This window comes from Oncorhynchus nerka, linkage group LG17 (assembly GCF_034236695.1).
Source record: "Oncorhynchus nerka isolate Pitt River linkage group LG17, Oner_Uvic_2.0, whole genome shotgun sequence".
NCBI lineage: Eukaryota > Metazoa > Chordata > Actinopteri > Salmoniformes > Salmonidae > Oncorhynchus > Oncorhynchus nerka.
In genome coordinates, this window is record NC_088412.1 from 34,084,536 (window position 1) to 34,107,154 (window position 22,619).

General features: G+C 45.3%; 1 protein-coding gene across 1 annotated transcript; it reads left to right on the forward strand.

Moving 5' to 3' along the window:
* Window positions 1-654: 654 nt before the first annotated feature.
* pdgfra (platelet-derived growth factor receptor, alpha polypeptide) lies at window positions 655-21,677 on the forward strand. Its single transcript, XM_029686414.2, has 28 exons — window positions 655-915; window positions 4,305-4,383; window positions 4,738-5,022; window positions 5,140-5,403; window positions 5,829-5,959; window positions 7,220-7,382; window positions 7,902-8,091; window positions 8,206-8,321; window positions 8,493-8,792; window positions 8,887-9,287; window positions 9,415-9,583; window positions 9,711-9,900; window positions 10,118-10,233; window positions 10,529-10,655; window positions 10,995-11,191; window positions 11,866-11,960; window positions 12,277-12,409; window positions 12,848-12,952; window positions 13,498-13,608; window positions 13,903-14,056; window positions 15,670-15,827; window positions 16,197-16,312; window positions 17,036-17,158; window positions 17,339-17,450; window positions 17,605-17,704; window positions 17,920-18,025; window positions 19,249-19,484; window positions 19,713-21,677. The coding sequence occupies exons 2-28, from the start codon at window positions 4,326-4,328 to the stop codon at window positions 19,852-19,854; spliced, it is 4,398 nt and encodes a 1,465-aa protein (XP_029542274.2). The 5' UTR covers window positions 655-915; window positions 4,305-4,325; the 3' UTR covers window positions 19,855-21,677.
* Window positions 21,678-22,619: the final 942 nt, after the last annotated feature.

Below are 22,619 nucleotides of genomic sequence, written 5' to 3' on the forward strand. Positions count from 1 at the left end.
ATTTATAAGCTATTGCCCAAAAAACAAGAATGACTTGAAGTTATTCTATCTGAGAGTTAAATGAAGCAAATATGTGGTTGAGAGAGAGAGAGAGGGAGAGAGGGAGATTTGAGTTGTGTAGTTCATGGTGTTGGAGCGCCCCCTATGCGCTATGGAGGCTTGGACGCTCATGTTTCCAAGTTTCGGGTTTTGAAAAGTGCCGATGATCTCTAGGCTATACTAGTGTTAGACCAAAACTCTCCAAATACAACCTATTAGTATACTATTGTTACTACTACTATTCATGTGTACGACAATCACATTTATTTGACTTATTTTAAACATAGGCCATCTTAATAATTAATAAAACAACCCTGGTCATATTTGTACATTTGAAAGTGTGTTCCGTTTGCGTCTTTGCGCAAACATCCTTAAATGTCGCTTGATAACTCAAATGTATATTGCGTGCTTTCCTTCTACAATAGTCTCTATACCGGATTCTTATTTCTCCCCCTTTTCCTACATCACTACATAGCAGAGAAATCTGACTCCCGCTCCAGTCTCACTGAGAAAACAGCTAGGACTCTTATTTTGAAAGGAACCACATGCTGGAGCGGAGTAGAGGGGGTCATTTCCTGAGAGTTATTTACTTTGAGCCAGATGATTAGTTTTTTTTGGGAAGGATGGACTGTAACGTTGAATCAATTACAGGTCGCTGTAGCTCAAGCGCATTTGTGAGCGCGGTCGTGGACGCAGACGGAGGGGTGCACATATGCTAGCTCTCAGAGTGAAGGACCGTGGCCATAGGATTACTACTACTACACTTGAGGAGAGGAGCCTTCACTGAGAGGAGCCTTCACAGGAGTGATTTTATGCTCCTGATTTAATTCTACTGGGATTTATCATCGAGACGCAAAATCCAAGGGAATTTAAAAGGTTTGTATTTTAGAGAAATTAGCTCATCTTTTTCAATTTTGCAAACTTTAATTTTCTCAAGAATCCTATTAATTGAGATCATTTTTATCTGAAAAAAAAATTCAAAAGTTACTAAACCACTTTTAGGCCAGTTGAATATGTCCTTTGTGAAAATTCACAAAATAGCCTAGCTTTTTATTATGGCACAACATTGTGATTTTTTTTCCTGATAAGAAATTATTCATCAGACCGGATCCATCCATCACACTTTGGGGGCTTTTTATTATCCTAATTTCGCTACGAGGAAACATTTCACAAAACGTGTTTAAACTTTGAAGATGCATTAGCTTGCAACCTATGTGTTACTTCTTTCTGCATTGAACGGGATTCAGTTTTCCATGCAACATATGGTCTCACCCCGGGATGCCGAGCGGAGAAATGTTGCTACCTCGACTGGATATAAGCGCTCGATTTCGGCCTTACTGCTGGAGGTGTCACCTCGAGAACTGAGCCTCCATTGTGGGATGGCGCTGCCTGCCCTCTCATCTAATGGGAAACACATTGGAAATTGGATTTCAAGTTATTTTCGTTTCTGCGCTTGGAATGTGTGGAATTAAATGGAATAATGTGCATTGGGATTTGCTTTCTGAGATGGGAAACAGGCTGTAGCCGATCGGATTTGAAGTTAGACACAAGAGTCATTTTGAGACCCACTACAAAAAAAAGTAGGGTAAGGGGGACCCCATTCCTGGTTGGATGTAAATTTCAGTGCGCCAGACAACAAAATGCAAAAAGCCAACACGCATATTGTCATCAAGAAAAGTATTCATAATTAGATCACAATTGAATGATGCACTATATTTCTTAAAATTTAAATAATTGAGTTGAGCGCTGCAAGTAAGTCAAATTTCGAACAGATAGAACAGTTCAAGTTTTTCATCAGTGAAACTCACTGCCTTGCTTGCCTCAATGACCCTCTTCATTTCGAAATGCTATCTTTATAAATCTCTCTGCTATATTCCCATGGAAATCAATTCTGCACACGTGGGATTGCATTTAACAGTTTAAGTGTCTGTGGAGGACAGTGAGCTGAACATCCTTCCTCAGCTGTTGCTCCAAAGTGTCAAGCCCAGAACGGCGCGTTTGGTAGGCTGCACATTTGTTGGGACTGTACTGTTGGTGGGGGTGAGGAAAATAGGGGAGAGGAGAACCAGCGGACAAGCGGTACATTTGCACAACAGGCTGGATAGGAAATGTCCGGCACCAACGATGTGCGCAAAAGTGTCGAAGTATATTAGTCAGGATTCTCACGCTAATGTTTGTCTTACAGACTTCTCTTCAGGGAGGGCTCTTAATTACAGGCTCTCTAACCCTGGGTTTGATTTGCCAGTCATAATTAGCCAGTCCGGGATGAGACAGAACGGATTCGCACAAACAACCCTCTTACAGTCAAAGTAGCAGCAAACTGTTATAAGAGAAAAGGGATTTTGATAATGGATACAAAAATAATGTAGACTATTTTAATCGCCCCAATGGGAGAATAGAACAATTAGTAGATCATTTAAAATAATTATCCTATAGTCACAAATGTGTTTAAAACAAAGAATAGATTAGAGTAAAACTGGTAGACTGCATTCATGTTTCCAATGTTTTCAGCGTTGAGCGCGCGCCTCTGCTTGGAGTTGCGTCTGTCTCTGATCATTTGCTGATGGAATTCAGGGTCCGAAATATCACAGACAGACAGATAACACACAGACCAGGAAAATGTCTGTTGACCAGAACATGACCAAACGGCAAACTAGATTAAACCTAGATTAGTTATTTAACAGCTCAAAAAACTATATTGGTCGAGTTGCTTGGTTTTACAAGCCAACACTGAAAAACATAAATGTTCTTAAATGGTTCTTCCTCAGCTCTTAATTAAGGTTCCTTGGATAACTCTTGCACGATAAATAACCTTTGACTTAAGTGTGGGGTTATTGACGTGGCATCTACAGTTCTTTGGAATTCTAAAATGTTATTTAAATGTACTTAAGCCTGCAGATGTGTCCCTTTCATAGCACACAGACAATTGGCCAGTGCTAGTGTTGATTTGTCAGTGTAACATTCCTAGTGTTAATTCACGAGTTACATTAACACTGTAAAGGGTTAACTTAACATTCAGTGGCGTAAAAGAATACAGAGTTGAACCAAAACCACACGCATCATTATCATATTTCCCAGCATACTATATTGCAGGTTAATTTTTCAAATTGTTTGCTTCAATATCTATGTTTTTGCATGTACATTGATTGATTTATTAATCTTATTCTACTCAAATATGAATAACATACATTTTTCTAAACTATTCTAATCTGTTACTTGGATTTATTACGCCCGTTACTGAAATGGTTGTTCCAGTTTAGATGTAGTAGTCTATCCAACCCTAGCAGTCATAAAATTAAAAAAGTTAGATATTACAGTTCTGTCTGTATTCTAATAGGAATTACACATCTCTTTGCAAGGCATCATGATGTAACATGCAGGCCTGATGCAGCCTCTAAACTAAGAGCTTTAGACTACTGTGTTAGGGTAAAACTAGGCCCTCTAAAGAAGGCCTTATGAATATTAATTATCTTAACTATTAAAATTTTAATGATAACATAGTCACTTAGGATCTCAATTAGTAAAATACAGTACTGAACATGAATGAATTCAACAACCATGTCTCTGTCACTAGCAAACACATTCATGGGTGGTACTGGTAACTCTAAAATTCACTTGAAAGGCTAGGGTGCTAGATTAGGCAGGTAAATCAATCAAAGTAAAAATAGAGAAGGCCAGATTTAAACATTTCAAAGCAATAAGAAGAGAAGGAGAACACCATTTCTGTAGTTCTTTATAGCCTAATGCACATCCAACTCATGTTGCTGCTACTAATGTGCATTGTATGGAGAAGACAAATACAGTCTGCAAGTTTGTAGCCTACCTAGCCACAGAAATATAATATTCCTTTTGAGGGGACTAGATGACATGGAACAAAGGAACTTTCCTGATGCAAGCAAAACATGTACTATGTCGCCCCCTAGCGACTTCAGTGCCTGCATTTATTTTTTAACCTTGGCCCCTAATGCTATTCAACCATATCCAACGTTTTATTAAACATCTCCCAAGAACAAACCAGCGTAACCAGCGACTCATTGTGCCCTTTACAAGACCTGGCATGCCACAGTTACAACTGGAGAAAGGAGAAGGACAGCCAGTCTAAATGCTGTGCTGGAGCAATAAAAGTCCACCCATTGATTTGAATTGAGCAAATTGTATCTTCTACCATGAGTCAATGTATTTTCTCTTCGTTTTAGGCTGATAGTTTTGTTTTTGCAACATCTGGTGGAACCATGTTTGACCTGCCTGTGTTTCTACTCTTCCAGCTGAATGAACCATCCGTGACCATGGATGAAATGAAGACATGTCTCATCATTGGGGTGGTCTTGTTTGGATTGGTATCGGGTAAGAGGCTCATTTAAATATGTCAAAAACCTTTCTATCACCTGGGGGTGTGTTCATTAAAACGTTTACTCCAAAAGGAAAATGTTTTGCAACGAAAACTAGAGTTTATATTGGAGATATTCAGGTAGATCCCTCCTCATTTTGTTTTCTGTTTGATCTGTTTGGTTCTTAAACAGTAAACGCTTTCTGTTCCAAGATGTAATGAATACACCTCTGGGTGTGTTCATTAGTCAGATTCCGTTGCGAAACAAAACAATCTGCCTTTTAGTTTGAGTTTTATCACTGTTAAAAACCTGTATGTTTTTGTATTGATTACCCTATGGACGCTCAGTGAACTGTTGCGCTTTCCTTTAGTTACCTGCGGACTGACGCCACCGACCATTGTATCAACTGAAGATGAGTTTGTTCTCGAGCCACTCTCCGTTTTCAACATCAGCTGCACTAGTAAAAGGAACGTTGCTTGGGTCGAGCCCTTACCGGTCGACACATTCGTTTTGCCTGGATATTACACGGCCACGCTCTTCATCTACAACGCTTCCGTGACACACACCGGATATTACATCTGCAAATACCAAGACGAAGAGGGCGATGAAGAGGATGATGAAGACAATGAGGCAGTCATATACGTTTTTGTCCCAGGTAAATTTGGTGGAAATGGTTGTCATTTCCATGCACCATCACTTTATTCCATTCTATTCTACTTCCCATAGATTGCAGTTTTTTTTTGACCGAACAAACTTGTTTTGCCTTGTGCAGATCCCAAGGTTCCGTTCGTGCCCGAGGAGCCAGGTAGCATGGTAGTTCTAGTCTATCCTGGTGAAACCATCATCCCATGCAGGGTGTCAGACCCTCGATCCCCAGTGGTCCTAAAGAGTGCTCCCAGTGGAGTAGAGGTGGACGCTGCTTATGACAACAAGATCGGCTTCATTGGCAACCTGGACGCTGGACTCTACTTCTGTGAGACCATCGTGAACGGCGTGACAACGACCAGTGACATCTACACCGTGAAGGACAACAAACGTAAGTCCAGATGTGGATGATTTGGCTGCGCTGCTTAGTTTTCATATCACATTGGTTGTAATGTACACATGGCTATAAGCCGCTTTGGATAAAAACATATATTTTATTATTTAAAAAACTGTCTTTGTTTACCAGAGAGAGAGAGGGAGGGAGGGAGGGAGGGAGGGAGGGAGAGATCTGACTGCATTGAATAAATGACATCATGTCGTTAGTACCAGGGGAGATGACTTCACATGGTTGTTGTCAGACAGACGGAGAGAGTGTGATGGCATCAGCCTGCAGTGAACTCTGAGAGGGGGATGACCTCATGGCTGTCAGGGGGAGCAGTTGACCATGCAGGGACCTGTAGATGACCATATTGTCCCTGTTGGCTGTATTGTTCCTGGTGACCATATTGTTCCTCCCTCCCGTGGTGGTCTGTACAGTGATGGAGGACTTCCATGTGGAGGTGAAGGCCAGCGAGGAGGCAGTGAGACTGGGGGAACCCTTCAACATCACCTGTGTGGCACCTCCAGGACTGGCCTACCAGCAGCAGTGGATTCACCCCATGAAACAGGCAAGGGCCTTATCCCTCTCTCCGTCTCACTCTGTCTCTCTGTCTGTCGGTGTTTGTCACTCCTCCCACACCCTCCCTCTTTCCTCTACTTCCTCTCCCGTGTTGGCCTCCTCTCTTGCCTCCCTTTTAATAATATCTATATCTCCTTGTCGTCCGTTCTCCATAGCCCACTTCTCTTCCCTCCTTAGTATGTCTCCTTCTGTCTCTCGATCCAGCTCTCCTTCTCTCTTTCCATCCTTTATCCCTCTTGGTGTCACTACGTCTGATTCATCTCCCCAGTCTTCTTGTAGTGATGAATGGCTTGGGCTCAGGCACAGTGTGGGTCCGCGTAACATAACTCTGAGGATGGATGGGCCTTAGTTGTTAAAGGTATGTGTCACTAAGTACAGCTGTATCTCAGCGCCGTGTCCATTACCAGGGCTGGAGCCAAATAGTGCATCATGGTACTATAACCCCAGTCAGACAGAGGGAAGGAGTGAGACAGTTGTTTGTTCAAAAACAGGGCAAATGGGTAGAAGCAAGAAGGAAGTTCAAAGGAGAGGGGAAACAGTGACCTCTGTGACCTCTGGATGTGTAGAGCAGATATGCGCCCCCACCTCCTCGTAACCCCAGTGAACGTAGGATGTGTGTGAATGTGTTTGAGCATTGAGTGTGTGTTAGGTCAATGGCATGTTTATATGAGGCAATGAGAGTGTGTCCATTCGTGTGTATAGTCGTGCGTCATTTAGTTCATTTAAGTTTGTGTGCCAGTGTATGTGATAGTAGTATGGGGTAGTGGATAGAGACTTTGTCTGAAGTGTCTATGTTGATTAAAATGTACGTTGTCACCGCCGTCTTTGTGTGCACTGTTCGGTAATCCCTGCATGGCATTGTGACAGAGCGTCTGTTTTAGTGGTGGGATTACTCCAAGCCCTTTTCCAGAGACAGTTAAGGTAACTAGAACTCAGGACTTCTGACTCTTGGCTTTAGTCTCAGTTGCAATTACAGGCTTTTAAAAGCCTTGGGTCCTGATTTATCTCCTGTGGACCAGCACGTGTTTTAACCATCAGCTCACAGACAGACAGAGAGACCTGCTGCCTCTGACATACAGATTTAAACACTAAACCTGTAAAAAGGCGGAGAAGAGTATAGAGACAAGATATTTTATTTCCTAAAGACGGGGATAGACGGTGTGTTTGTGTGTATGCATGTGTGCGTGTGTGTGTGTGTGTTTGTGTCTACAGTGGTTTTAATCTCCTGTCCTCTTGTTCCTCTATCTAGGCTGTGGATGCAGTCCAGTTGAAGCAGGCTCTGCCTGATAGAGTGGTCTACACCCTCAGTATCCCAGCAGCCTCCTCTCAGGACAGTGGGGTGTATGAGTGCTCTATCACCAACAACTTCAGTGGAGAGATCAGAGCCAACATGGTGGCTGTCACTGTCTTCGGTACGCTCGCTCGTCCTTGTGGCCAATTCAAATTGTTATTGGAAAAATACGAGAGATGTTTAATCGCCAGTCAAAGCAGGCATTGTAGACATTTTGTCTTAAGACATTTCCTATCCTTCAAAAACATGTATATTTATTACCAATACCACTTAGTTGTAGATGTATTAAACAGAAACGACTTGGGATTTTTTAAAGATGTATTCGAATCCAGCTGATATTTGGTTGGAGTCTTTAAAAGTAGTCTCATTGAATTCACATGAATGCGTAGAGTTAATTCATCGTGCCGGTCAGTGTCAGTATGAGGCGCTAGAGGGAAGGGCTTCTGCAGTCTCCCTACAGTAGAGTCGAGGCACACCTCTGCTTTCATCATCAGCCCCGATGCTTTATGGGATGGCTTCAACAGATGTGTGCCAGACTTTCATTTCTCTTTTTCGGTTTCTCTTGTCCTTCCTTTGGGGTGTCCCCCCTCTATTCCTCTCTCTTTCTTCTACTTCCTCTCTTTTGCACCCCTCTCTGTAGAGAACTCCTTTGTGATGTTGGACCACAGTGGGATTGGAGCGGTGGAGTTTGTCAGTATGATGGAGGAGACAGAGTTCACCATCAGTATTGAAGCCTTCCCTGCTCCTAAAGTCACCTGGCTGAAAGATGGTATCGCCATCACTGAGAACAGCTACTTCCTCACCAAGACCAGACGTCTGGCGGGCAACCAGTAAGATCATAACATTTGTATATAGCAATGCCGGTGTCTGTGTGTCAGTGTGTCTTTGGAGCTCTGTGTGGTGTGTGTTGCACTGAGCTATGTGGTTCTCTGCCCATCTCTCAGCTATCAGAGCACTCTGACTCTTCGGCAGCCACTAGAGGAGGACAGTGGTAACTACACCGTCGTGGTCCTCAGCATCCCTCACACTGCCCAGTTCTCCTTCACCCTCAAAGTGAAAGGTGAGAATAACCTCAAGCCAAATGAAAATGCACTTCTACATGTGTGTGAACGTGCATTTATGTTTCTGTGTCTTCAAATGTGTTAGCAACGGAATACGTCAGTGTGTGTGTGTGTATTATCTCAGTATCGTCCTAAATATGACATTATGTCTGCCTGTGTGTGTCTTCCAGAATCAGGCCCAGTACTGTTCCAGCCAGCCTCAGCGCCAGTGCTGCTCCCCCAGAGAGAGGAGTGGATTGTTCCCCTCCACACCCCCTTCACCCTGACCTGCAGGGGCGAGGCCGAGCTGGCCTGGGACACGCCCGTCTACCTATCAGAGCAGATCGAGGAGGACAACAGCGGCCTGTTCATCACCACGGTTACCGTAGAGAACGCGACAGCAGGGCACACTGGCTTCTACACCTGCTTCTACAAAGGAGGGAACTCCACTGAGGAAGGAGAGGACAGCAGCATCTACATATATGTGCCAGGTATAGGGAAGACAGCACTGTGGTGCTGGATTTACATGTGTGCTAGCTATTTGTATTATAGGAAACTTACCATGCCCTCTTCTCTCTTCCTCAGATCCAGAGGTGCCCTTCGTACCCTCTCTGGTGCCCTTTGGCAACCACGTCCTGAATGGTCATGATGAGATGGAGATCCAGTGTCGCGTGTCAGACCCCGGTGCCAATGTGACCCTGGTCAATGCTGATACCCAGCAGGCCGTGCCCATGGTGGTTTACGACAGCAAGAGGGGTGCCGTGGGCTTCTTCAGCGCAGGAACCTACGTCTGTAAGGCCCTCGTCAACGGAGAGGAGCACCTCAGTGAGGAGTACATCGTCCACGGCTGGGCAGGGGGGTCGGAGCTGCGTGTGGAGCTGAAGGCCCAGAAGACAGCCCTCTTGGTGGGAGACACCATCACTGTCATTTGTGTGGCCCGGGGGTCTGAGATACTGGAAGACCACTGGAAGTACCCTGGAAAACTGGTAAACAAAAGCACATACATAATTATTATTCTCTTATTGGAGAGGAAATTCATTGACTCATTTTAAAATGCATTTGTTTGTTTGATTATAAATGGGTCTACCTTGTGTGTGTCTGTGTGTGTGTCAGGCGGACCGGGGCTTGAAGTCGGTGCGTGAGAATAAGAGGGACCAGGAGATCCAGTACACATTGACTGTCCCCCAGGCCTCAGCCAAAGACAGCGGCATCTATGTCTGCTCCATCACTGACATCATCAGCAACGAGAACCAGACCAAGAAGCTGGCCATCACTGTCTATGGTACGTTTGTGCCACTGTTTATTTACCTAATAACAAGGCAATAATCTTGGTTTATCATCTTGCTATAAGTACCTGTAACCTGTACATAATGTATTAATGGTTCTATCTCCATTTTCTGTCCTGATAGAGAGGCCATTCGTGTCGCTGCGCCCGGCGTTCAGTTCACAGGAGTCAGCAGATTTGGATGAGGTCAGACAGTTCCAGGCTGACATTGATTCCTTTCCCAGCGCTCAGGTCACATGGCTCAAAGATGGCCTCCCTCTCAACGACGTGGCGGCTGAGATAACCACCAGCCTCCGGCAGGTCAGCGAGACCAGGTGAGAAAGACTGCCACTCAACAACACCTAAATACTCGCACACTACACTCATTGGCTAATAACATGTTTAGGTCAGCAAGATCAAGATCATGGCTATTATTAAGGTCTGGTGTTGTTGTGCGATGTTAGTGGAACTAGTCTCTCGTGACAGACTTAACAGCGTGCTCATGGTTGCCATGATTAGAGTGTAACCATACATGTTGTTTGGACTCTGTAGGTACCAGAGTGTTCTGACCCTGATTCGGGCCAAAGAGGAGGACAGTGGGAACTACACCATCAGAGTGCAGAACGGGAACCAGACCCACAGCCACAACTTCAGCCTGCAGGTCAAAGGTGAGGCAGAGGAATGCTCCAACCACTTCATTTGGATTGACCTTTATTTTACTGACTAACAGGGCTCCTTTACTCCCTGACACTCTCTTTCTTTTACCCACCTCTCTCTCTCTCTCGTTCCCACTCTCTCTGTGTCTGTATTGTGGTCTGACCCCCTGTTCCCTCTCTCTGTGTCTGTATGGTGGTCTGACCCCCTGTTCCCTCTGTCTGTGTCTGTATGGTGGTCTGACCCCCTGTTCCCTCTGTCTGTGTCTGTATGGTGGTCTGACCCCCTGTTCCCTCTGTCTGTGTCCAGTGCCTGCAGTCATTGTGGACCTGATGGACCTCCACCATGGCTCAGCCTCAGGCCAGTCTGTAGTGTGTATCGCTGGAGGCATGCCCACTCCTAAGGTGGAGTGGTTCATCTGCAAGAACATCAAACAGTAAGGGCACACTCTCACGACTCTGCCTTCTTCCTCTTCATCTCTCCATTCTATCTCTTTCAGTCCAACAATAGCCCATTTTCTTTCTTAGAATCCACATACACCTACTGTACATTGTTCAACTCTACCTGGCCACTTCATATGCTACTATGCCCAATGTGACAATGTCATGGTATCATTTGGTCTCATGTCTTTACCCTTCCTTCCTTCCTTCCTTCCTTCCTTCCTTCCTTCCTTCCTTCCTTCCTTCCTTCCTTCCTTCCTTCCTTCCTTCCTTCCTTCCTTCCTTCCTTCCTTCCTTCCTTCCTTCCTTCCTTCCTTCCTTCCTACCCTGTCCAGCTGTGCCAACGACTCGTCTGAGTGGGTGCCCCTGCCTACCAACAACACAGAGATCACTGTGGAAGCGCACATCGACCAGGACAACCAGCTGGAGAGTCAGGTGATCTTTGGGCATCTGGAGAACACCTTGGCTGTTCGCTGCCTGGCCAGGAACGAGATGGCCACCGTCAGCAGGGAGGTCAAACTGGTGTCACAAGGTGAGACATACACTCACTAAGTCACACTTACCTCCTCCTTCAGTTAAACAACAACATGGTTGGCAGAGTGTGGTGAGTCGATTTACAGTATCTTAGATTACCATTTTGCCTGCGGTATATTTTCTTCCTCCTGTGGTCTCGTCTTTTACTAGCTGGTTTCTTCCTGTAGTTGCTTTCCTTTGTGACACTTGAAATGTGACAGGCGTTGAAGAGACTTTGCTGGGCTGTCAGTGTTGAGGCAGCTGTCTGGTAAAGCTATCTGTGGTGGGGCAGCGTGTCCCACACTGTCATTGTGCAGCTGTGTGTTAGCCTGGGAGACTTTTACTGTGAAAAGTGAATCCCCAGTAGTTTAAGCCATTTGGCCCCTCCAGCTGTGCCCCCCTCCCCCAACCCTGCCCATCTCCTTAATCCGTGCAACACACCGTTTGAGGCCCCACTGGCTTGGCTGATTGGGTGTGAGACTGCATGCTGAACTATACAATTTAAATAGGGTACTTGGATTGCCATGTTGAAGTTCTTCATATTTGACCTCATTTGGGGTTTTTCAATTCATCAAACTAATATTCCCATATTGACTTACATTGATTTATCCATGTTATTTTTGTTCTCTGTGGCATTCTCCATGTTGTGCTCTCCATCTCATGTGTGTGTGTGGTGGTTCTCTTCCTGAACAGACCCTCACTCAGAGCTGACTGTAGCTGCTGCTGCCCTGGTGCTGCTGGTCTTTGTCATCATCTCACTCATTGTTCTGGTCATTATCTGGAAACAGGTACAGCAGATGATCAATGCCCCTCACACAAAAGCACAAACCCACCCACTCACTCACTCACTCACTCACTCACTCACTCACTCACTCACTCACTCACTCACCCACCCACTCTCACTCATCCACCCACTCTCACCCACTCACTCTCACACCCACTCACTCACTCACTCACTCACTCACTCACTCACTCACTCACTCACTCACTCACTCACTCACTCACTCACTCACTCACTCACTCACTCACTCCTCACTCATCTACACTTTAAGTGTCCTAGAGCCTTAGGTACTGATCTGTTTTGCTATGTCCTCTGTCCTCCAGAAGCCTCGCTATGAGATCCGTTGGAGGGTGATAGAGTCAGTGAGCCCTGATGGTCATGAGTACATCTACGTGGACCCCATGCAGCTGCCCTATGACTCCAGATGGGAGTTCTCTCGCGATGGGCTCGTACTGGGTGAGCCGGCTGCACTGCTTCCTCTGTGGTCCTGCTGTGGTCATGTTCTGGTCAGAGTGTCACATCACCACGTTCGGGTGGTCAGAGGTTCACAGCACCATGGTCTGATGGTCGTGTTCTGGTCAGGCTGTGGTCTGGATGTCTCCCTCTGGTCTTTGAAGTGAAGATGTGATAAGGCCATCTGGCCTGGCAGACAGGGGTGGCTGGGACGTGCTGCCTAGGGTTTGGGTTGTGACTCACTGATCAAAGGGAATCTCAACCACTGGGGACCTGGGGAAGTCACTGATGAGAGGGCAGAGGCAGACGTGTGTACGTGTGTTTTTGTCTCTCTGTCTGTGTGTGTGTGTGTGTGTGTGTGTGTGTGTGTGTTTGCTTGCCTGTCTTGGTTTGTGTATTTGTTTACACTCCATGTTAACTGATCGTATGCCATGACCGCAGGACGTATCCTGGGCTCTGGGGCGTTTGGGAAGGTGGTGGAGGGAACTGCATACGGACTCAGCCGCTCCCAGCCCGTCATGAAGGTGGCCGTGAAGATGCTGAAACGTGAGTTGACCACAGACAGCTATACAGAGAGCTATAGAGAGGATCATTAAGGCCTGTGGAGATTGCCTGGAGAGAGCTGTGTCCTTGAACACCATCAGAGTCACAACAATACCTTTAGGCTCAGACACACCGGTAGCCTTTGCCGGCCGAGAGTACTTAGCACCTCTGAACGGAGTGCCGGCCGAGAGTACTTAGCACCTCTGAACGGAGTGCCGGCCGAGAGTACTTAGCACCTCTGAACGGAGTGCCGGCAGAGAGTACTTAGCACCTCTGAACGGAGTGCCGGCCGTAATTTGTAAACTGAGTGCAAACCGATTCTACACGTAGAATCACATGAAAATGTTGTCAGTCAGACATCCATCAGCGGGTGGTCCATAAAACACACACATCTGCACGGCAGATCCACATTCGGTGCGGTGTGTGTGCTCCCTTACGTTGTGATTGATGAAACAATTGCAGGCATTGATGGGTGTTGTTGATGAGTTGATTGATTTGTGTGTGATGGACTGATAGTTGTGGTGTGATTGATTTGTTTCTCGTTGCAGCCACGGCCCGCTCCAGTGAGAAACAGGCCCTGATGTCAGAGCTGAAGATTATGACTCATCTGGGCCCTCACCTCAACATCGTCAACCTGCTTGGGGCCTGTACCAAGTCAGGTGACTACACACGCACAAATGAACGCACACACATATGCGTATAGGCACACACACACACACACACACACACACACACACACACACACACACACACACACACACACAGTTTTGATAGCCAAGAAGGGAAGTTGCCATTTCTCTCTGAGCCGATGGTGGATGTGGTATTTTAATGGGATTTTTATGAGTGTAAAAGCTTGCCCTCTTGACGTTGCTTTTAGCCTTTACGAGCCTCTGATAAGACTAGCCAGCAGACTGACGCCTGTGTCTCTATCTCGTTGTTCTGTTCCCATGCAGGCCCCACCTACATCATCACTGAGTACTGCTTCTATGGAGACCTTGTCAACTACCTGCACAAGAACAGAGAAAACTTTGTCAGCGTGCACCCAGAGAAGACCAAGAAAGACCTGGACATCTTTGGCATCAACCCTGCAGACGAGAGCAGCAGGAGGTAAAGAGACATCCCAGCTAGCACATTTGGTTCCTTGGAAGTTGTGACAACCTTACTTTTTTGGTTTCGCATTGGTTCTGGGAACGAACCCATACGTTTCCTGACTGGTAAAACTGAATGTTTTTAAATGTTCTGAGAAAGGAAAGTGAACATTTAGCCAGTTCTGGGAATGTAGATTTTTAAGTTGCAGGGAGGTTCTGAGAACATTTTACTGTGATTCCCTGAAAGTTTTCCTGGGAGATTTTATTAACGTTCTGAGAACGTAAATTAGAGGTTATTTGAAGGTAATTAAATCATGTTCTGAGAACATGTTTCAATAAGAATGAATAGTCTTGCTAGTTTAGGTTAACGGTTTTGAACAGATAAGACACATGGAAATTAATTTGCTTAGGTATTAATCATGGAAACACATACAAATGTTTATTGTGGCACGGCGTCAGTGAGATTCAAACCTATGATCTTGTGTGTTTTGTCCATGGAATTAGTCACTGCGCCACTAGGAAGGAGCAAACCAATCCCATTTCAAAGGAAACAAGCACTCATTAAGATTAGGTGTGGCCAATTAGTTGGCGGGCCAACACTCCAGAGGACAGAGAGAGTCTTGTTGACGCTAAGATTAGAATGTCTATGTTTTAAATAACACTCTTAGAATGTTCTTTGAACGTTACTAATGTTTTCTTGTGTTTTTTTATGGAACATTTTCTTAATGTTCAGAGAACATGACTTTAAATATAATCATGAGGAAACCTGCAGAAAACATTATATTGAATAACTGAAATTCTCACAGAAGAACATTGTTTATTAACATTCTCTGAACAATTTCAGAACATCACTTTAGATAGAACCGTGATGAAACCTGTAGGAAATGTTATGATGAAGTACTGAAATTCCCACTTAAGAAACATATGGTTCTCAGAATGTTATGTGCTAGCTTGGTATCCTGCACCATTCCCAGAAGGTTGTATGCAACTTAATGATAGGACAACCACGCTCTCAACCAAGCTCTAAAAATCATATGGTTCTCAGAACATTGTGTGCTAGCTGGGCTATAGGATCAGCTCCGAAAACATACACAGGAGCGCACACTCACACGCAGGCCAGGAAACACAGACATAGACTCACACACCCACCCCTCTGTCGTGTGTCCCCCTCTTCAGTTGCTCCTCCTTTACCCCACTCAGTCATTCTGTCTCATTGACGCAGCACTTTACTGCACTCACTCAGTAACATAACGTAACCCTACCCCAGGCTTCCTCGTGGCTGAGGGAGTTGTCTGGCGTCTTCCACTAATCAAATCTGTGTCTGAAGTGGTACTCGGCTTTCAGGCTAATCACATTACTCTTGTTTGGTACCTGTTAATGGTCTCTGTCCAGCTCCTCTCTGTTTGCTGATCTGTGTTGACGGATGACTCACAATGACCACATTTCAGAGTGTGACCACACCACTATTTAATCTCAACCACCCTGACCATCAACCACACCCTCTATGTAGGGAACCTCACAACATACAGTAAACTGGGCCTTCTTAGAGAACCAATGGCGACTCTAACATGTCTGTTGTTGGTCTCCTCCCTCGCTCCCCTTCTCCCTCTCTCCCTCCCTGTCGCCATGCAGCTATGTGATCCTGTCCTTTGAGAGTGGTAAAGGGGACTACATGGACATGAAGCAGGCAGACACCACGCAGTACGTGCCCATGCTGGAGATGAGTGACGCCTCCAAGTACTCCGACATCCAGAGGTCCGAATACAACCACCCGCCATCACAGAAGGGTGGTGAGTACACAGTCTGACAGCCTCCTTCTCTTCCCTTTTGCTCTTCCTCTCTTAATCTAACTCTCCTTGCCCACTCGCTGTGTGGCTTGGCTGCGTTGGCTGAAGTGCAGGGTTTAAGTCAGTGCTGGTTGTGTTGAGGGGTCCACCCTTCTCAGTATGTAGGCCTGCCTGGGCCGGCCTGTAATCATATAGAGCGGGTAATTGTAGCACACATAATAATGCCTCGTTCTCCCTGCCATTAGGAATAAACAGGTTACAGCAACCAGTTCTATATTTACATGCATATAAACATACAAACACTTTATTCACTCACTCATAGACCGACTGAAGCTAAATGGGTTTGTGTGTCTGTGTGTTTTCCTGATCCAGATAGTGAGATGGACAACATGCTGTCAGGGGATGGTAACGAGGGCCTCAGCACCACAGACCTGCTCAGCTTCACCTACCAGGTGGCCAGAGGCATGGAGTTCCTATCCTCTAAGAACGTGAGTGACCAAGGGCTGGGAATGATTGTAGATCAGAGGGACTGGTAACATGATGTTAGTTCAGTGCGGTGGGCTGGGGAGGATGTCATACAATAGAATAGCTACCCAACAGACAGGTGACGATATCAACTAGAGACACAGAGGTGAGCCTAGGAAACCATATCCATCTTTTAACGGTCTGACTTAGCAACTAAAGAAGGAAGTGGTGGCGACATGATTCCATTGGCTTGGGAGAAGCTGGTGCCACTGGCAAGCTGGTTCTGTCCTCTCTGTTGGTACACAGCAGGGAGTGGGTCGGTTGCCACGTCAACCCTGTACATTTCAGGGGTAACCACGGTAATGATGGCAGGCAGGTTGTGGGCTGCTGTTGTGCTTGATGACAGCTGTGAAAGCCAAGAGGTTGGCTAAATCAGGGGTTGTGTGATAAGCGGCCCTATGAAGGCTGAGCTCACTGCTCAGGAGACAGGCCAGGTCTTTATATAGAACACCCAGTAGGCTGGAATTACACTGAGTACAAAGCAGTTATAAGCTCCTCATAACAGCCTCCTAGTTATTATCCTTGAATATACTCTGGGCCGGAGTGGTCAGTCAAGGCCGTGTCTTAGGCTGGCTTGTTGACATAAAGCCACCCTGTAAAACACAAGGAGGTAAGAGAGAATAAAAGGAAAGAATGTGTGTTCTGATTGAATTGAGATTCATGAAATGCTGAATTTTGCGGTGTAGTGTGTGCACCGGGACCTGGCTGCCAGGAATGTCCTGCTCTCTCAGGGGAAGATAGTAAAGATCTGTGACTTTGGCCTGGCCAGAGACATCATGCACGACAACAACTACGTCTCCAAAGGCAGCGTGAGTTTCCCTCTAGGACGATACTGGCTGTTTGTGTACCTTGATGAATTTAGACGTGTATCTGTGAAGGTGGTTTGTCCCCTGCTCGTTCATGTTATCACTCCATTAGGGTCCACTATTGTAGTGTCTGTTATACGCGTGCTGTGTGTTTGATCCATCTGCGCTCTGCGTTGACCACAGACCTTCCTGCCAGTGAAGTGGATGGCCCCGGAGAGTATCTTTGACAACATGTACACCACCCTCAGTGACGTCTGGTCCTACGGCATCCTCCTCTGGGAGATCTTCTCTCTAGGTGAAACTCAGCTGACCCCTGACCTTTTTCAGTGACATATTAACAACAGCGTGTTAGGGAGACGGCTGACTCCAGATCAGTGTGTAGATAGAGTGTGTTTGACAGTGATACGGGTGTTTGCTGGTGTACTGATGGCAGTGTGTTTGTGTTAAAGGTGGCACCCCATACCCAGGGATGGTAGTGGACTCCAGCTTCTACAACAAGATCAAGAGTGGCTACAGGATGGCCAAACCTGAGCATGCCCCCACTGATGTGTATGTACATATATTTTTATATATAATAATTACATGTTGTGTTGTGTACATTATTATGCCAAAACACTATTTGAAACCACTACGGAAGGCTATGTACTACTGCTGTAAAAGTCGAACGCACAGTACTAAACTGTGATGTACAATGCCATGGCTGTTCCTCCCTGCACTGTTTGTCCTGTTCTATCTGTTCAACTAGTGTGTTTTCCCTCCTCCAGGTATGAGATGATGATGAAGTGTTGGAATAGTGAGCCTGAGAAGAGGCCTTCCTTCTTCAGCCTGAGTGAGAGCGTGGCCTCACTGCTGCCTTCCGGCTACAAGAGGGTGGGTGTCTCTACTGTATGACCTCTGACCTAACGGCCTCTAACAGGATTCCTCACACCTGCTTTCTAATCTCCCTCTCCTTTTCATTTCTGACCCTGACCGATGACGTTTGCACCTACTCTTCACTCCTATAATTTATTTTCCTTTCTATCAGTCTCATCCCTCTTTTACCTTACCTGACCGAGCGGAGTAAGTGTGTCAACCATCCTCTTTCTCCTCCCCCTAGCATTGTGTCATGTTATAGTTCTACATTACTAATAAAGTGTAGAAGTTCATCTAAAGCCAGGCTCACAAACTCCAACTACTTCCCCCCAACTCTTCCAGTTGAGTGTGTTTCTGTGGGCTCTGCCAGTTGAGTGTGTTTCTGTGGGCTCTGCCAGTTGAGTGTGTTTCTGTGGGCTCTGCCAGTTGAGTGTGTTTCTGTGGGCTCTGCCAGTTGAGTGTGTTTCTGTGGGCTCTGACAGTTGTGTGTTTCTCTGGGCTCTGCCTGTTGAGTGTGTTTCTGTGGGTTCTGCAGTCGAGTGTGTTTCTGAGTGTTTTTCTGTGGGCGCTGTGCATTTCCGCTGTGTTTAAAGCCCAGCCCTGGCGGTGATTAGAATGCTAATGCTCCAGCTGGCGGTCAGTGGCCAGCCCCAACCACTGTAGTGACGCAGCAACAGCAGCCCCAGCTCCTAGGTCTCGCCTCCGTCCACCGGCTAGGCTAACCGTAACGAGCCAATTAAACAGCACGCCACACATGGCACATCAAACCTCCTCCTCTCCCCACTACTCTACTTGAATGGCCCAGGAGAGTGGAGGAGCTGGCTCCCATTTTAGCACCTCGGATTGGGGTTGGCTGGGCTAGGGTGGGGTGGGAAATGTGGTTCACTGTATGGGTCTCACCACCAGGCTAACAGACGGACTGAGTGAGAACAGACATACCAATGACAGCTGGTTGAACTGGTTCACGTGTTATATCAGTTTTGGGATTCATCAGATTTCTGAGTTTTGTGATTTCTGAAGCCGATGCAGCTGTTTTGGATGTACTGTATGGGAGTTACCAGAGCACTAAATAACTCTGACTAGTACAGGCCAAAAGTATTGCCTTTATATGCACAGTCCTCTTGGCTTTAGAAACAGCTAGCCGTATAGCAACGTTTTCTGCATGGTACTGTAGGCATTCTGCTCCAATGCTACTAGTTAGGTTGATGTTCATTGTGCCCTCTCTTTCTCTGATTGTGCAGTGTTTCGAGAGGGTGAACCATGAGTTCCTGAAGAGTGACCACCCGGCAGTGACCAGGGTCCAGGTGGAGAATGACGACACCTACGTTGGGATCACCTATAAGAACCAGGGCAAGTCGAAAGACAGGGAGAGTGGCTTCGACGAGCAGCGCCTCAGCTCTGACAGTGGTTATATCATCCCCCTTCCTGACCTGGACCCCCTGTCTGATGACGAGTACTGCAAGAGGAATCGCCACAGGTAGGCTACCACCTCAGTGTCAGACATGTCTATCTTCATTTCAGACCCTTACAAGTGGTACAGATTGATAACACTGTTTTACACCAAAACATGTGCTAGTCCTGTCTAGCAAATCCAGGAAGTGAGATGCCCGTCTTATTTAACTCATGGTCACTCCTGTATACTATACTCCATCTACTCCCATTAGCTGTTTAGTAACACTAACCTGCTCCTCTCTGTCCTGTGTAGCTCTCAGACGTCTGAGGAGAGTGCCATAGAGTCGGGCTCCAGCTCCACGCTGGCCAAGAGAGAAGGAGAGACCCTGGAGGACATCACCCTATTGGATGAGATGTGTCTGGACTCAGAGCTGGTGGAGGACAGCTTTCTGTGACAGGCCTGGAGAAATCTAAAGCCTGCCAAAGAGAGGGGGATATTGGTGGGAAAGACACCTGAACATAGACCCTTAAACCACCCACTCGTCCTCGCCACCCCCTATCTCAAACCCACCTCATCCCCCGCCCCACACACCTTCAGTCCTCTTAGGAGGACAGAGAAAAACCACTTCACTGCTTGGATGAGTCTGTGGCCAGATCATGGTATGCCTTCTGTTCCCTCCTCAGAAAGCGCCCCCTGTGGGGCTGGAGGGACGTGCATAGATAGATGGATAGATGGGACACTGAGGACTCGCCACTATCCTGTGGTTACTGAGTCTCTATAGAAGGTCAGTTTTGGATGGGACTAAGTGCACATGAGGAGAACATGGAGGAAGATAGATTTTTATATAAATGTATAGAACCTTATTGTAATGGGCATTCCGAACAGCAACATAAGCAAGGATGGATGGAGGGATCAGAATGGATCAGGCGTGAAAATAAAAGACCCAGAATGAACAGCAATTTATCTCAGCCATGCAGAACCACTACAGACAGACCCACTATTTAAACCACATCACACCAGTGCCAGCAAACAGACCAGTACGAGGCCAGCTACACAACAGACAGCTTTACTTCACAACTCACCTACCTGCAGCATATGATCTATAACTCCAATATATCTGATGCTGGCACAATCAGTAGTAATACTTTGATTAAAAAGCACAACATCTGGACTATGTATATGTTTTTATATGCAATTATATGGCATATGTTGTCAATAGCTAAATAAGTGCAGCAGTTCAACAACAAAAAATGTAAACTTCTTATCACGCATATATATATATATAAATATGTATATTTTTTAATACTGCGTCGAGGAAGGTGAAGATATGGGTTTTAAATTAAGAATTACAACTAACTTCCAAAACTAGACTCCATAGAACATAAACCATTACATTATGTAAATTATGAAATGGGAATTTGTTTATTCAAATTGTAAAATGAACTCATGCTAAGTATGAGTGACATTGAACCTGGACCAAAGTACATTTATGTGCATTAGAACAGCATGCAAGAATATGTGTTGTTTTCAAGCTTTGAGCTTATGCCATTGTAATAATAGTAATGAATTGATGTTAATAATAAACACAGAGCGTTATTCACTGCAGATAAAGGAAGGGAACAAGTGAGAAAAACACCATAGTCGTCTGATTTGACAGTTTGACAGATCTCATGCATCTCAAAGCCAAGGAGCTGGTACATCTTCCCAATCAGAGAGGACGTTATGCATGTGTTGTTCTGATTGGTAGAAGTGATTTAGCTGATGTCGTATGTACAGCCATTTTGCTGTCCTGTACAGAGACAGAAGTACAGGTGTTGTACCAATGTTAAATACACTAGTTTTCTACACATAACGTGACGTCAGCAACATACATCATTATGTGTACGTTTTAATGTTCAGTCCTGCAGTATTTCCTACCAGCTGTCCCAACTGCTTTCGTTTGTCTCTACCGTCGACTGTGATGTTCTCTGTGATCACATTAAAACTGTAGCACTTTTTTGTATTTTCCTTGTATTTGATGTGTGAAATGATTGGACTTTTTTGTTGAGAGAAGGGCTTGGTTTGGCTCTGGAAGGTTTCCTCTCTATGGCAACAGCGTTGTGAATGTAGAGTGGAAGAAGTGGGGGAAAGAGACATTATGAAGTATAATCCACGGTACAGTATCTATAATTATAGGTAGTTATCACCAATACCCGGAAGTTATCCTCATGTTTCAATGTTTCATTATGCATTATGTACATTCAGATGATTTATATTTCAATAAATGATTTAATAGTGTCTCTTGTTTGAAAATCTGTTTTTCTTTCTTTCTTTCTTTCTTTCTTTCTTTTCTTTCTTTCTGTATGTGTGTGTGTGTGTGTATGTATGTGTTTGACACACACACACCATTCTCCATTTTAAAAACTGGTAAAACTAAACGATATCTTTTTATAGAGGCGGTTTATAATTATGGTTTGGTAGGTAAGATAAGGGGTCAAGGGTTAGTTTACCAGGCTGACGTCATTTCCGATTTTCTAAAGGCTTGCCACTTGTTGTGCTTGTTCTTTCTAACTCAGAAACTGATAAGTGGTCAAGTGGTCGAGGAGAGGGTCAATTCGTTAGTAGGTGGAGGAGTATGCTTGCCTCATTACCTACTATGAGAGAGGATGCACAAGAGTACAGTGGGGCAAAAAAGTATTTAGTCAGCCACCAATTGTGCAAGTTCTCCCACTTAAAAAGATGAGAGAGGCCTGTAATTTTCATCATAGGTACACTTCAACTATGACAGACAAAATGAGGAAAAAAAATCCAGAAAATCACATTGTAAATTACAGGCCTCTCTCATCTTTTTAAGTGGGAGAACTTGCACAATTGGTGGCTGACTAAATACTTTTTTGCCCCACTGTATGTTGTTTTCTCGATTGGAGAAAGCATGCAGACATTTAAAAACAGTACGCTACTTATCCTTTTATCTATCAAATGTCTTGCACGACCTGCTACATTTGTTTTTATCACTTTACACATTTCATTGGTATTCCACCCCAGTAAACGTAATTTTCCTAAAGATGCACGACTGGAGGAGTCTCATTTCATACAAACACATTTGTCTCCACGTTTCCTCTCCTCGCCTCCTATACAAAGACAAACTATATACTACTAGAGCTACACAACACAACAACCAACACACAATTCTGGTGCAACTGACATTGATGATTAATTAGCCCTGTAGTGTTGTCGTCT

What these genes read in the sequence shown, in the direction of transcription:
- pdgfra (XM_029686414.2), top strand. Translation starts at nt 4,326, where the DNA reads ATGGATGAAATGAAGACATGTCTCATCATTGGGGTGGTCTTGTTTGGA. An exon ending in GGTCAAACTGGTGTCACAAG is followed by an intron (nt 11,192 to 11,865) that starts GTGAGACATACA and finishes CTTCCTGAACAG; the next exon opens with ACCCTCACTCAGAGCTGACT. An exon ending in TGGTCATTATCTGGAAACAG is followed by an intron (nt 11,961 to 12,276) that starts GTACAGCAGATG and finishes TCTGTCCTCCAG; the next exon opens with AAGCCTCGCTATGAGATCCG.